This window comes from Alternaria ethzedia (genome assembly GCF_023757985.1).
Source record: "Alternaria ethzedia strain BMP 0044 chromosome Unknown scaffold_6, whole genome shotgun sequence".
Taxonomy (NCBI): Eukaryota; Fungi; Ascomycota; class Dothideomycetes; order Pleosporales; family Pleosporaceae; genus Alternaria; species Alternaria ethzedia.
The window spans coordinates 1212415-1226482 of NW_026056199.1; the positions used below are offsets into that span (position 1 = coordinate 1212415).

General features: G+C 54.2%; 4 protein-coding genes across 4 annotated transcripts; 2 read left to right on the forward strand and 2 right to left on the reverse strand.

Moving 5' to 3' along the window:
* Positions 1-1092: 1092 nt before the first annotated feature.
* On the reverse strand, positions 1093-3838 carry J4E87_003695 (uncharacterized protein; the record flags this gene model as incomplete). The annotated part of the gene is made up of 3 exons (XM_049375320.1): positions 1093-2228; positions 2637-3014; positions 3064-3838. The coding sequence occupies 3 exons, from the start codon at positions 3836-3838 to the stop codon at positions 1093-1095; spliced, it is 2289 nt and encodes a 762-aa protein (XP_049235242.1).
* A 524-nt stretch (positions 3839-4362) lies between these two features.
* J4E87_003696 (uncharacterized protein) lies at positions 4363-6051 on the forward strand (the record flags this gene model as incomplete). The annotated part of the gene is made up of 2 exons (XM_049375321.1): positions 4363-5643; positions 5698-6051. 2 exons carry the CDS (start codon positions 4363-4365, stop codon positions 6049-6051), a joined length of 1635 nt encoding a protein of 544 aa, XP_049235243.1.
* A 246-nt stretch (positions 6052-6297) lies between these two features.
* Positions 6298-8032, reverse strand: J4E87_003697 (uncharacterized protein; the record flags this gene model as incomplete). Its single annotated transcript, XM_049375322.1, has 3 exons — positions 6298-6437; positions 6493-7542; positions 7984-8032. 3 exons carry the CDS (start codon positions 8030-8032, stop codon positions 6298-6300), a joined length of 1239 nt encoding a protein of 412 aa, XP_049235244.1.
* Positions 8033-8374: 342 nt separating this feature from the next.
* On the forward strand, positions 8375-12529 carry J4E87_003698 (uncharacterized protein; the record flags this gene model as incomplete). The annotated part of the gene is made up of 3 exons (XM_049375323.1): positions 8375-8735; positions 8882-8948; positions 9163-12529. 3 exons carry the CDS (start codon positions 8375-8377, stop codon positions 12527-12529), a joined length of 3795 nt encoding a protein of 1264 aa, XP_049235245.1.
* Positions 12530-14068: the final 1539 nt, after the last annotated feature.

Genomic DNA, 14068 nt, shown 5'->3' on the forward strand with positions numbered 1-14068 from the left:
AAAAGGCGCGCCTGCTCTGGCAGTCTCTCGAAGAAAACGCTTGAACCTTCTGGAAGACAGCAAGGCAAGCGAATCACAATGCGGAGTTGTTTCAACGAGGTGAAGTATCTTCCCCAGCCAGCCTTGGCCTCACCGTCATTTGCCCACAAGTGCGGCTCCTGAAACCTGCCTATCAGAAACATTGACGTTGTGTGCCCGGCTCTGAAGGACGCGCGGCGAGGATGAGCTAGGACATCTAGTTGCGAGCCTTGGCAACCGATGCAGTAGAATGGCTTAAAGGGTAACTCGAAAGTGTGTATTTCGATGTGTAGCTCGAGCTTCGTAACAAGATGTGCGATGGCCTTAGATGGATAACGGAACCACGATGGGGCGCAATAAGGTTGTCGTAGATAGCGCGCAGTTGGAATGCCTGTCCGACGTGACTCGGGAATAACTAACCAGGCCAACTTGAATGTATTTTCATGGTAATAGATCTGGAAAGCAATACTACACAGTTCTTTATTGGCAAGCGCGGTGTTCAGAAAGCGGGGTCCGTAGATAAAGTCATGGCTACGACAGGTGACACTCCAGGGAAAACGGAGATGGTGTCGAAAGATCTCAAGCTTAAGCTCCTCCGGAAGCTCAATGAAGCGATCGAATTTGACATCAGTGTCGGAAGAAGTAGTGGAGAGGAGTAAGTTCTCAGGCGAGTCCTTAGGAACGTCGATGGCGGGTGGGAGATGGATCACCGAGTCTTCGGCCATGTTGTCTTGGGCGATTTCGAATCTTGGCTTCAGGTTCGAGGGACTGACGGGGTGGGAGGTTGATTGGGTGCGTACTTAGCAGCTAGGTAGCTTGCATATGTTGTCAGTAGAGCTGCTGGATGCCCACCAGTATTGAAGTGGACAAGGAGCTCAGTCTGTGCGCCCTCTACGGTCTAATCCACTTCAAAACAACGCTGCTTGACCAATCGGATGGGCAGTACCACGACGTCAGCAGTCGGACAGTTTCTCAGGCAACGCAGTGACGCTTTTGCCGAGGAAGGGGACAGTGCCAAAGGTCTCGTGCGATCTACAGTAATCCCGATCCCCACTCGGCAGCGGCTAAGTTCGCTCAATCTACATCTGCTTCATTATCAATGGTAAGCTCTACCATACCGTTGACCGAACATGTGTCTGGCCGAATGAACCAGCGAGCGGCGGCCATGCTGACTGTGCCTGCACTCATTGCCAGTGTCGCAATGTGCGGCTTCGGTAGCTCTTCTAGCACAGCCTGGTTGTCTCTCGGAAAGTCCGCTGCCTTTGCAGATCGCGAGTAGAAGATACGAGATGACAGAAAGGGTACATAAGTACTGAGTCGGAAGAATCGCGGGTGATGACTCTCGGCCTTCGAGGTTGATGTGTCAGATCGTTGTCTTGATACCTTCTTGACATTGACGTCCTGAGTCTGCACATTGTCACGAGCTTTCTTTGGAATGACGAGCGACTTTCGGGTCGGATTTTGATTCTTTCTGTGGTCGACAGGTAGGGTTGAAACAGTGTTGTCGGCAACAAATGGACTGACAGAGGCTACGTCTAGATCCATAACGCAAGGTTGCCAGCTCTCATTGAACTCCACGGGCTCGAACGATGCGCCTTTGTTGCGCATATAGCTCTGCTCGATGACACCAGAGCCTCGCAATAATGTTGGCTGTGAAGCGCCATGAAAGTTGTGCAAATGCTGGAGGAAAGCGTCTTCTGATGTGTAAAACTCTTGATTGCACGAGCGATACCGATGGTAGTTCTGCGCATGTTCGACGTGGAACGTTCGATAGCCGGAGCCGCAAAGATGACAATGGTGAGCTTTGGCCGAAGGAAAGTCTGGACAGAGGGGCGGACCTGCATTGTCTGCAGCAACGTCGTCGAAGCTCCGGAGAAATCGACAGCTCCACACACGACAGTGAGAGTGTTCGTTCATATCTTTGACATCCGTAAAGACCTTTTGGCAGTATCGGCATCGGAAAGATTCGTATGGTGTAGTCGAGTAGAGGTTCTCCAAATGGTTTTCCTTGCGCTCGCTCCACCACACAGCACGGTCAAGCTCACGCGCGACGAGGTGCTCAGCAACATGCTCACATCGTTCGGACCAGTCTTTTGACTTCTTTCCGCAGAAGCCACAATGAAGCATAGGATCGTCAAGCTTCATTGGAGCTCCGAAGCGACGCCACTTCATGGCGAGGTCCTTGCAACCAAAGTTGTGGCCTTCAGCGGCTAGTAATCGAGCTTGACAGCCGGTACGTACGGACGGATGTTTGGTGTTGGCGAAGTGAACATGGTGCAGATGCTGGATGAAGTGGTCGCGGCGATAGAAAGTTCGTTGGGATTCGGGCTTGCTTCGGCATTGTTGGTACTTGTGGCCAGCCAGGTGAGCATCGTCGGGATGGGCCTGGCCGCAGAATGGACATGCTTCAAGATTTTCGGATGACTTTGTGTCACAGCAAATCCAAGTGGTTCGAAGCGCGTGGACAGAGTCTTCGTGGCGTATCCATTCATACTTCGTCTTGAATGCCCGCGGACAGAAAGTACAGAAAAAAGGCAGATCTTTCTGGGGTTCACCTGCACTGTTCACACCGTTAATGGCTTGGCGAGGAGATTCTTTCCACGCCATCCGACGTCTACCTCGGCGGCGATCACGACCAAAGGACGAAGTTTTACTGCGGCTACCGCTGGAAGACACTGTGTATGTTGTGGGTGCAGTGCCTTCAGAAGAAGCAATCGAGGTGATGACGGAACCTCTGCGACCTTGTCTGGGCTCAGACCATCCACTATTAGGAATGCTTTCGTTGAGAGACTCAACATCAACGGCAGCCTGTACTGCAGACAGTTCAACAGCTTCCTCTTGGTACGACTGTGCAAGGTACACCGCCAGAGGCGGCTGCGGCAATTGATTGGTGTCATCTGCTTGCTTCTGGAGGCTTTCCAGACTATCTTTTGACAGCTTTGTCTTCAGAGTGCGATTGCTCTGGCCTGAACCATCCTTTACAGCGGGATGGGAATCTGAACAGGTAAGTCAAAGCATGATCTCATGGAATGGGATACGACTAACCTCCACACTTCTTCCTGGCTCGGGTGTTATTGAACCAGTTGCGGACTTTCTTCACGTCGAGATTGGCTTGATGTGCGATGATGTCCAATTCCCACGCGCAGGGGTACGGATTGGCCGCAAATTCGTCCTCCAACACCTGCCTTGCCTCAAGTGGAATACGGCACTGAGGACCTTTACGTTTGGCTGACGCTGGTTTCCAAGTGGAAATTGAAGGTTGTTGCTGGGATGCGGCCGATCTGACTGGTAGCTGCTCCAGTGCAAGGGAGGCATCGGCCGGAATCATTGAATGATCGAGAGCTGAAGGACGTAGCCCAAGCTGAGAGTGCGGCGCATCAATTAAGCTGCCTTCATCATCGCATTGCATTAGCGCAAGTGATGACAATGAAGGCGGGAGAGCGAGATCCGTCGCATCGCGGATCCTGTGGTCCTTCGCATGTTCCATATCAACCGTTTGCCAATCGACGTCTGCTCCTGAGTCTACACTCGTTTCAACCATAGACGTCGCAGCATATGTTGTTGGGTGAGACGTTAGCCATTGCTGGTTTATATCGCCAGAGGAGAGATCGTGTGCCACGTCGTACATGGGCACGTCGAACAATTGGAGAGTATTGTCGGCCGCTGGTTCCAAAGCGAAGTCAATAGCCGTAACATTGTCTGGCTGAAGGTATGACACGGTTTGCTCACTCGAAGCATGGGTGTGTTCGACTTCGTTGTTCTGTTCAAGAGCGGCGAAATCGAAGAAATCGTTCATCCTGTCGAGCGCGTCGGGATCCATCGTGACGCGTCTAGTGCGGCCCTGGTGGACGCGCTGAGAGTGATTGATCCTGGAGCCAGGCAATTTATCATTGGCAGGTCAATAGGTCCGAATCGAAAAGAGAGACATCTGATGTTTGGGGGTCGCATGACAGAACGTGGAAGCCGGCTTGACGCTGATGAGGTGGAAGGTGCTGCGCCGTCCGTCGTCTATTGATGAACTGGGTGCGCCCGGGCGATCCTCCAGGCAGCCAACACTAGTCAGCTCATGCTGTGTGACGAAGAGACTGGCGTTTTCCTACGATGATAGCAAGCCATTAAGACAATCTTGACAAGTAAACCTGACGGCACGGATTATCAGGATCTGCTCACTCGCGACTTTGATGCTGATATTAATCACGGTCGGCATCTGTCCGCGTTCAGGCCGGGAAGGCGCCACCCTCCGATGTCGTTAGCGTGACTTGTTGACCCACCGAAAAGTTCCTCCACCCGAAAAGCTCACGACATTCGCAACTCCACGCGCATTGATCGCATCCAACTTTCACAATGGCGGCCGAAGTACAACTCCTGCAGCCCTTGAAGCTGCCAAAGGGCCCTTCCACCCTTACGTCTGAGCAGAAGTACTGGAACTCATTCGCCTCGGAGCTCAAACTCGACCCTTCGCAACATTCCTCGCCCGTAACTCACATCTCGATACCGCCCCCTCAGCCCGCCAATACGCTTTCGGCCACCCAGGATCTCTTCGCAGTCACCACGGGATCGCGCGTCCAGATTTTCTCCTCCAAGAGCCGAAAGGTCGTCAAGACGATATCGCGCTTCGGCGTCGATGACGTTGCGCATTCGGGAAACATACGGCGCGATGGCAGGATTCTGGTCGCAGGAGGAGATACTGGTGTCATACAAGCGTTCGATGTCAAGAGCAGGGCCATCTTGAAGACATGGAAGGAACACAAGCAGCCCGTCTGGGTCACACAGTGGAATCCCACAGATCTTACTGGCCTGATGAGTTGTTCAGACGACAGAACCGTGCGATTATGGGACCTGCCGAGTGAGAAGAGCGTCATGAAGTTTGACGGGCATCAAGACTACGTGCGCAGCGGCACCTTCATGCCTGCGCAAAGTGGGCTACTCGTATCTGGAAGTTACGATCAGACGGTGCGACTCTGGGATTCGCGAGTAGGCGGAAAGGCGGTGATGGTGTTCAAACACGCTGCGCCCGTCGAGACTGTCCTCCCCATGCCGTCTGGAACGGCCGTCCTCGCAGCAGCCGACAACGTCATCAGCGTTCTCGACATTGTGGCCGCAAAGCCGATCCACATGCTGCGCAACCACCAGAAAACTGTGACCGCGCTCTCATTAGCGAACAATGGCGAACGCCTCCTCTCCGGTGCTCTTGACGGCCACGTCAAGGTCTTCGAAACAACAGGCTGGAACGTCGTAGGTGGGATGAAGTACCCTTCGCCCATCCTATCACTGAGCGTCATCCCGAACCAAAAGGAGGACAGACACATTGCGGTGGGTATGCAATCCGGTCTTCTCTCGATCAAGACCCATCTTTCCGGCGAGCAGAAGGTTCAGGCTCGTGAGCGAGAGAAGGAGATGAAAGCGCTTATGGAAGGCAAGATCGAAGAGTACGATAGGAGCAAGAAGCGGAAGCGCGGAAAGGGCTGGGAAAAGCGCATCCGAGGCAAAGACTTTACCGGCGAGAGCGCAGACATCGTGATCGAGGGCAACGCGCGGGGAAAGATCACGGCCGGACAGCCGTGGGCGCATGCACTGCGAAAGGGCATGTATGCGCAGGCGCTGGACATGGTGCTCGAATCAAAGGTATGCTTTCCATTCTCCTGTACACCCCTGAGACTAAGGCTAATATCTCTCAAGGACGCAAACGCTCGCAGCCAGTCCCTTACCCTCCTGACTGCTCTACGCCACCGCTCTGCTCTCCGAACTGCTCTCAGCAACCGCGACTCCGTAACGCTTCAACCCATCCTCCGCTGGTGCATAAAGAATGTTTCCGACTACCGCATCACACGTCTGACCACCGACGTCGCGCTCGTAGTCTTAGACCTATACGCCGACCAACTGGGCAGAAGCGAGGAGGTTGACGACCTAATCATGGCGCTCATGCAGCGAGTCAAGGTGACCGTCGAAGCAAGCCAAGACGCATGGAAGGTACGTGGCATGCTAGACATGCTTGTCAGCAGCGTCGGCGCAGTAGACGGCGTGGAAGCATGAGAATGGTAAAGGGATCTTTTATTTGCATAGCGAAGGCGTTCAGGATCTTGTCACATGTTCAAAAAGTTGAAAAGGCAGCAGCAGCCATGTACGTTATGCAACTTGGATGGGTGATAGAGAGATACCCGGATAAAGCGATTGGTATTGCTTTGGATGATGGGGAACGGTTGATCTTGAATGGTATATTGTACAAGCCAGTTTTGTTCCACCGGCAATATATGCTATACAATGAATTCGTACAATCGTTTACCACAGGCAGTATTGCCGTTGTGATGTGACGGGTCGGTCGGGAAGTGCGGTCCACAGCTTGCGGTTGTCGCGCTTCTTCTGAATCTCGTCTGAGATGCGCAAGCGCGTCTTCTCTTCCTTGAGAAGAACGGAGAAACCTGTCGTGCACTGTTAGCGCCCGATCCTCCGAAATAAAGTGTGTGACAAGCTCACTCGTCGTCCGGTGCTTCAGCATGTTGATAGCACCCCGCGCCCTGAACTCAGGGGTCTTCCAGCTCTGCCCGGGTCCCACCCACGCCTGGTCAATGTATATCTCGCTGGGATCGCGGACCACCTTCTTACTCCCATCCTTCAACTGGATCGTCGTGTCCTTGAAGAAAGGCACCTTGACCGGCTTCGCCTCCAGACTGCCATTCGTTTTCGACGTCTTGTAGTCCCAAGTATCCTTCGGTCTCCCCGCATCCGTAGCTGCTCTTTGCTTTTTCCAACGCGACACCGCAGCGTCTTCGCCAGCGAGACCCATGCCGCGGGCCGCAATGGCTTCGTTCTGCGCAATTTCGAGGCCCTTGATGACGTCGCGGGCCACACGTTTCGGGGAAAAGCGGAGTTGGACGAGGGCTTCCGAGACAGTCTTTCCGGCGATCTGGTTCACGACCTTCTGCAGCTTCTTGGTAGACGTAGGAAGGAGTTGTGACCTGTAGACTGACTGGCGTTCGGTACGGAGTAGCTTCTGCGCCTTTGTCATGCGGCCGTGACGCTTCACGCCGGAAATGACGAGTTTGCGCTCGAGACGCCTGCGGGCTTTCTGGTCGGGATCGAGTGACATATCCATGAGCTTCTTGTCCTCCTTAAGCGCCTCTTGTTGCTCTCCCTTGCGGTATTTCGCCTTGAGTTCGAGTTTCTCCTGTGGGCTCAGGTCTGGCCGCCAGCCGGGGATGTCGCTTTCGGGTGGGAAGAGGGAAGTTGGGGTTACGGCGAAGTCTCCTTCACGAGGGGTGGGGCGTGAGGGCGCTGCCGACGCGTCTGTTCCCTTCGCACCTGTTCGTTTTGCCCTCTTCGATAGGTAGTCTTCGAGGATCGGGTTGGTGAGGTCATCGTTGGTATTCTTGACCCCTCTGAACTCTTCAGTGCGATGAGCGCCTGAATAGACGGTATTGAAGAGGTCATCGTTGTCTTTCTTGCGCCCGAACGAGATATTGCGCTGCGAGATTGAAAGGATCGAGGTCAAGGGTATCCATTGGGTGTGTGGGCGCGCGGCGAGGGCTATTCAATGTTAGTCGTCATGGTGTTGTACCGCCCGGAAGAACGACTAGCGCTCCGATAGGTGCGGAGAAAATGGTGCAGGGAATCAATGTTCCCAGTAATAGCTTACCTGACTGCCCCAGCCGCCGTGAGGGTATCCGGGCGCTCATAGCGATGCTCGACACCACGGCGCTGCGGCGTTGATGATGCCAATGCTGTGAAGTGTCGCGGGAAATTCTGTGGCACGGCGAAAGGCTCCGCGCTGGCGCAGGGCGCTTGCAGGGGGTTGGCTTGGCAGCGGGATCATCATTGAACCAGAGCGATCAGAACGCAGAAGAAATGTGCAGGAGTCGTGTCGTCCCGCTCCTGTCCAGACCACCGTCGACTCTAGACTCTTGACCCCGTTGCCTGACGCGCATTCCGTGACGCGCCAAACATCGTGCTGTGCCGCCGCCAACTCACTCCGGGAGTCCGCATCCAGCTGCTCCGAGTCGCGACGTGCTCGCTCCATCATTACTCGATTAGTCGCAGGCCCAAGCTTGCCTGGTGCACCTAACCACCTTTTCTTCTAGACCGGGTGTAGGCCTTCTCACCCACGACGCCGACGAGGTCATCGCCCATCACACTCGCTATCCCCATCGCCTCGCGCCTCCGACGGTCCTTTTCGCGCCAAACGCCCGCCGTCGTCCCATGCCGCTCGTTACGAGGGACTCGATGCCTAGTAGTTTCTGCAGCTCGCGACCATAGGAAGAGAGAGCATCGACAGACGTCTGGCGCGCGTATAGCATTCAAGACAGCTGCCGGATCGCAGTGCGTGCCAAACGAGAGCATAGGGTCGTGAACGCTGTACACCATGGATATCAACTCGCTATTATCGCCGTCGGACTCGCCTGCGGGCACCCCAACACCACAAGCCGCCCCTACCATCCCGTCGCCGTCGCTACTCCGATCCCCGGGCAAGCGCACAAGACGCCAGATGCCATCGCGAACACCTTCGGGCCTAAGCCAACAGATCAGGTCCTCCCCGCAGCCGCCCCAGACGCTCCAACAGCGTGTGCCGTCCCCGGGATACGCCCACATCGCGAACGGCGCAAGAGGAGTACACAGCGCAATGGGAACGCCACAACAAATAGCATCGCCGCATGACGCGCGCATGACGACCCCGAACCCCATGTACCGCCAAACATCCACACCGGGCATGGACACTCTTGCAGGTACGTGCCCGCTTTCTTTGGGGTAGAGGCACAGTGCTGTAGACGGCCCCCATATGAGGGAGCCGCAGCTTAGATGCAGGGAGGAAAGAGCTACGACAAACGACGATGGGTCGCTAGCTCCTAGGGAATCTGCTAACATCTTTCAGACCTTGCCAGCATGCAGCAACAACAAGCTGCGCGCCAGAACTCTGTAGTCCACCAACGGCCTGTCACGTAAGTCCTTCATCTTTGCTGATTTTTCTCGTCCGCCCCATTTCTGAGCCGACGACTGCACCTGCATGTCCACAAGTAGCGCGCTTTGTGTTTTGTGGGGCAGGCAGTGACGTCCGGGTGTCGCGCTTGCCCGTGATCACGGGTTGCTGTAGCCTGTTCCGGCAGCCTAGTTTTGTCGCGCAAACTCCACCACCAAACACTGACCACTTGCCAGACTGCAACACCTCGGACAAAACCTCTCCGGCGAGTCCGTAGCTAGCATCATGTCCGAGGCCTCACCGCGACCGCGCAATTTCATCACTCGCTCTCTCGACCAACAGCACATCGACTGGCTCAACCAACTCGATAAAACGCTGCTGGAAAACCCATTCGACTACTACAGCCATGTTTCGCTCGTCACCATTCTACACCAAGGGCTCCAAAAACACCTCGCTTCGTTCGACTCCGACCCAAACGCGTACGACCCAAATGCGTACGAGTTGGTCCAGACTCTGCGCGATGCATACAAAACCATGTCAGACAAGTACCCGCTTGGCGAGCTCTTGTGGCATTACCGGCTGAACGACGAGAAGACTCTGGCCAAGGATGTGGAGCAGCGCATGGGTGTGCTCGAACTGCACAAGCAGGCAACACAAGAGGAACCTTACAGTGCAAAGCTTTGGGCTGCATACGGCGAGTATGTGAGCTACCTGGTCGCCTGCTCTTGGGAGCAAGTACCCCCAGAGGAGTGGTCTGAAGAGGAGAGGCTTATTGGTCGAGAGCTCTTCCAACCCCAACTGCTACTGGACGCGCTGCAAGAAGGTGCTGAGAGAGTCAAGTACAACCTCCAAGAGAGCAATCTCGTCTGGGACCGCTACCTGCAGGTTTTGGAAGAAGACCTCGAGCGAGGAGGCTTCAGCCAAGAGAAGGCGAAGAGGGTAGCCGCCATCTACAACGACCGCCTCGGCCAACCACATGCAACATGGGCGAACACCCTTAGCAGATACTCTTCTTTCAATTCCCGCTACAATCAAAGCCACTACGAGCAGGTTATGGATGAAGTGGTGCAAAAGAATACACACATCAAGCAGCAATACGCCAACCGCGAAGAGTACGAGTTCAAACTCCTGCAGGCTATCCAAGCAGGCGACCAGGCTGCAGAGTACACCGCCATGACACGCTACTTGAAATGGGAGAAGAGGACTATGGGTGTCTACAGCTTCCATCTCGTCAACGCACTTTATGAGCGAGCCACGCTCCGATTTCCCGTTGATCCTTCCATATGGGAAGACCACGTTGAGTTTCTCGTTTGGCAAGATAACCGGTCGGTAGATTTACTCAACGTTCTCGAGCGCGCGACACGCCATTGCCCATGGTCCGGGTCACTCTGGTCCCACCGGTTATTGACACTCGAAGCGGAAAACAAGCCATTCGAAGACCTTGAACTTGTCAAGCACACAGCCACTGGGTCTGGACTTCTGGAGCACACTGATTTGGATGAACTCATCAAGGTTCAGCTCGCCTGGTGTGGATATCTTCGGCGAAGGGCTTTCGATGACCCCAGAGCAACGGAGGATGATGTTGATGTTGCTGAGGTCGGAATTCGATCGGCTTTGGAGTTCGTCCGAGAGGTCGGCATGAAGAAGCATGGCAGAGAATGGACGGACCGGAAGTACCGTCTTGAGCGCGCCCATATCAAGTTCTGGCTCCAACGCGGTGACATCGATCAAGCCCGGCAGATTCAGGACTCTATCACCAAGTACCAGGAGGACTCTTACGACTTCTGGTATCGCTGCTACATATTCGAGATGCTCCTGTGGGCGCCACACGCAACGAGGGGCAAGCAAAATGCAGGTCAACCGTTATTGCCGCCTACCCAGGCCACTGCCATTTTGGAACGTGGCATGAAGCGCTTACAAACGATTGATCAACCAGAGCTGCTCATCGACATGTACATTAGCCATTGCGAGCAGCACGAATCGGCGTTAAAGGTACGTAGCGCGACGATTGAGCGACGACGAGCTGAGCGCATCGTGTCCGTCCGGAGGGAGAAAGAGCGAGCACTTGCGGCCGCTGCAGCTCCGCCACAAGACACGCCAGATAGCCAAGTCGGAGACAGCTCGACGAAGCGGAAACGAGAGGACGGTGACGAGGACGCAGTATTGAAGAAGAGCAAACATGTAGAGATTTCAGAGGCTTTTGACGGGGTCAATGGTCAAGCCAGAGTCGCGAGCGAAGCACCGTCGGAAGCTCGCTCTACAGGACCGAAACGAGATCGCGAGCACACTACAGTCATCGTGAAGAAGCTACCACTCAACACTACACAGACTCGAATACGCCAGTTCTTTACCGACGCAGGCACAGTCCGCAATCTAGTACTGAAAGAGGAGAAGGATAGTCTCACGGCTGTGGTGGAGTTTGAGTCACCCGAAGAAGCCCAGTATGCTCTGAGCAAAGAGGCGAAAGGATTCGAAGGTCACAACATATCGATTGAGCGAGGCCAAAGCACGACATTATACGTCACAAACTACCCTGCGCATGCCGACGAAGCCTGGATCCGGAACCTCTTCAGTCCATTCGGAGAAATTATCGGCATTCGCTTCCCTTCACTCAAGTACGATGCGCATCGCCGGTTCTGCTACGTTCAATTTGCTTCAGCTGAACAGGCGGTCGCTGCGACACAGCTGGACGATACTGACGTTGAAGGGTTGAAACTAATCTCAAAGATCTCCGACCCCAACGCCAAAAAGAAACGCGATGGCGCTACCTCCGAGGGTCGCGAAGTCTACATCTGGCATCTCAACTTCAAGGTCAAAGAACGAGAAGTTAAGGACGCCTTCTCCAAGTTCGGCAAGATTGAGAGGACCAAGTGCCCAACTATCAGGTCGACTGGCAACAATCGCGGTTTCTGTTATGTCGTTTACGACAACAAGGATAGTGCTGATGCAGCAGTGGCAGAAATGCATGAAAAAGAGTTTGCGGGCATGAAGATTCATGTCGAGATTGCAAAAGAGCGTCCTGACACGAAGCCAAAGGTGCAATCAACTCTCGAGAACACGGAAAATGCAGCCGCTCGCGAAGGTACTCCTGGACAGAGCGACGCTGCTCCTGAAGCCGCTATCAAGCCCGCATCCTTCATGGATCGATCCATTGCAATCCTCAACCTGCCTGACACTGTGCCTGACGTGCGCATTAAACCGCTTGTCGAACAGTACGGCTTCAAGAGGATCAAGCTCGAACCCCATCATGGTGGTGCGATCATTGAGTTCACAACCGTGGAAGGTGCTGGCAAGGCTCAGTTTGCGCTTGAGGGTAAAGATTTCGAGGGAAGGAAACTGCGCATCGGTACAGTCCAGGACCTCAACAAGCAGAAGGGAGAGTGGAAGGCGAGCAACAGCTTCATCCAGCCAAACCGTGTCAACCGACCTACTGCTGCTCGCGGTGGACGAGGACGAGGAAAGCCCGGTCTTGGTCGCCCTGCTATACCGAAAGGTGCTACAACAACAAATGGCGAGCCGAAGAGCAACGCGGATTTCCGCGCGCAGTTCTTGAAGGAGCCTGCGAAGGACGCAACCAAGGACAACGACAAAATGGAAGAGTAATGGCAGAGGATGGGAGTACGATCGCATGTCAAGGCCCTTGTAGGGCCTGACTGGTGTTTATCAAGGCGTGGGATTCAACGGCCTCTTACGGTTCAACTGCATACTTTGGCGTTTGAGGATTGGCTTCCCATGGATCGGAGCCGGTATGGTTGGCTTTCGATGTCCTCTTTCCTCTTGGTCTGGTGCTGAGCACTGTGTATGTAGTATAATATAATGAGTGTAAACTATATCCGAGTCTGATCTGCTTCACTGTGGTGCATGTAATGGACAAGTAAGAAGGGGCGGAAACCCGCCTAGACCACTACACGTGGTTCAACGCGCTGTACTATGGAAAGTGAGACACCGCCAAGCTATCATATAACCCTGACTCTTGCAGCGCAAGGCGAAAGCAAGCCCTTTGAACAGGCCGCCACGGAGGCACAGAGCGAAGGTGGGCCACGCGTAACCCCCATGTAGAATGTGGCTAGCTCCTCTCAAAGGGACGTGATAGTCAGACGCGTCCTGTGATAGTTAGAAGCGTCCTGTGATAGTCAGAAGCGTCCTGTGATAGTTAGAAGCGTCCTGTAATAGTTAGAAGCGTCCTGTGATAGGGCAATAGCGGGAACAACGCACAAGCATTGCAAGGGTGCAAGCCAAGAGAAGCCAAGGCAATACGGGCTTCTGAACTCCGCCGGCAGCAGGGTAAATCACAGATGCCAAGTACGAAGACCAAAACCATGCCGGACACTATGAACGGTGACGACGTTAGTGCTCCAGGATCGCTTAACCTGGTGGAGGGCGCGATCCATCGACGCCATTGTAGCGCCTCGGCCGTATGCACTCAACCGTCGTCTTATGCAACCGCTATGACTCGAAAAGTCATGTGTTGTGTTTGTGATAGCGTCTCCTCTTGTTTGTTCCTTGCGACTTGATAGACGAGACGACCGAGACTCACAAGCTCCGCAATCGTTTTGACCCCTACAGGTTGTCCATCTCGTACGTCGCTGTTGCGGCTGAAGGCTGACAAAGAAGAAAAGCCTGGTGAATGATCCAATTGTTTGTTACAAGCAGAAGCACCATGTAGAACCCTGGCGGAATAACTGGGTATTTACTTCGAATTTGGCGTAGTGTCGGCTGCACCTGTCATCGAGCAGATATCGATCCCTAAGATCCTGGCCCATTGGAACGAGCCGAAAGCTACGCGAACGGTAAATTGCCTTGGCCATATTCTAGCCAACTTCCTCGTCTCAACTCCATCCTGTACCACCCAACTACTAATACGGATCCACCAGGGCACCATTGAGTTTCGGGGCACTCACCTTCGAGCATTTAAACTCAAGTCATGTCCGTCTTTCCAAAGCGCTTCACTCGGTCTAGTATCGACCTTACGACGACACACCTACACGATCCAACCTACGACGGGGCCCACGGCTTCTCTCGTTCAGAACGACTACAACTTGTAGTTGGCTCGCATTCATCGCAACATGGACTGGCCATGGTTCGATCATGATGTCGACTTCAACATCCCGAATCAGTCTGATTCTACGGATGACGTTTTCG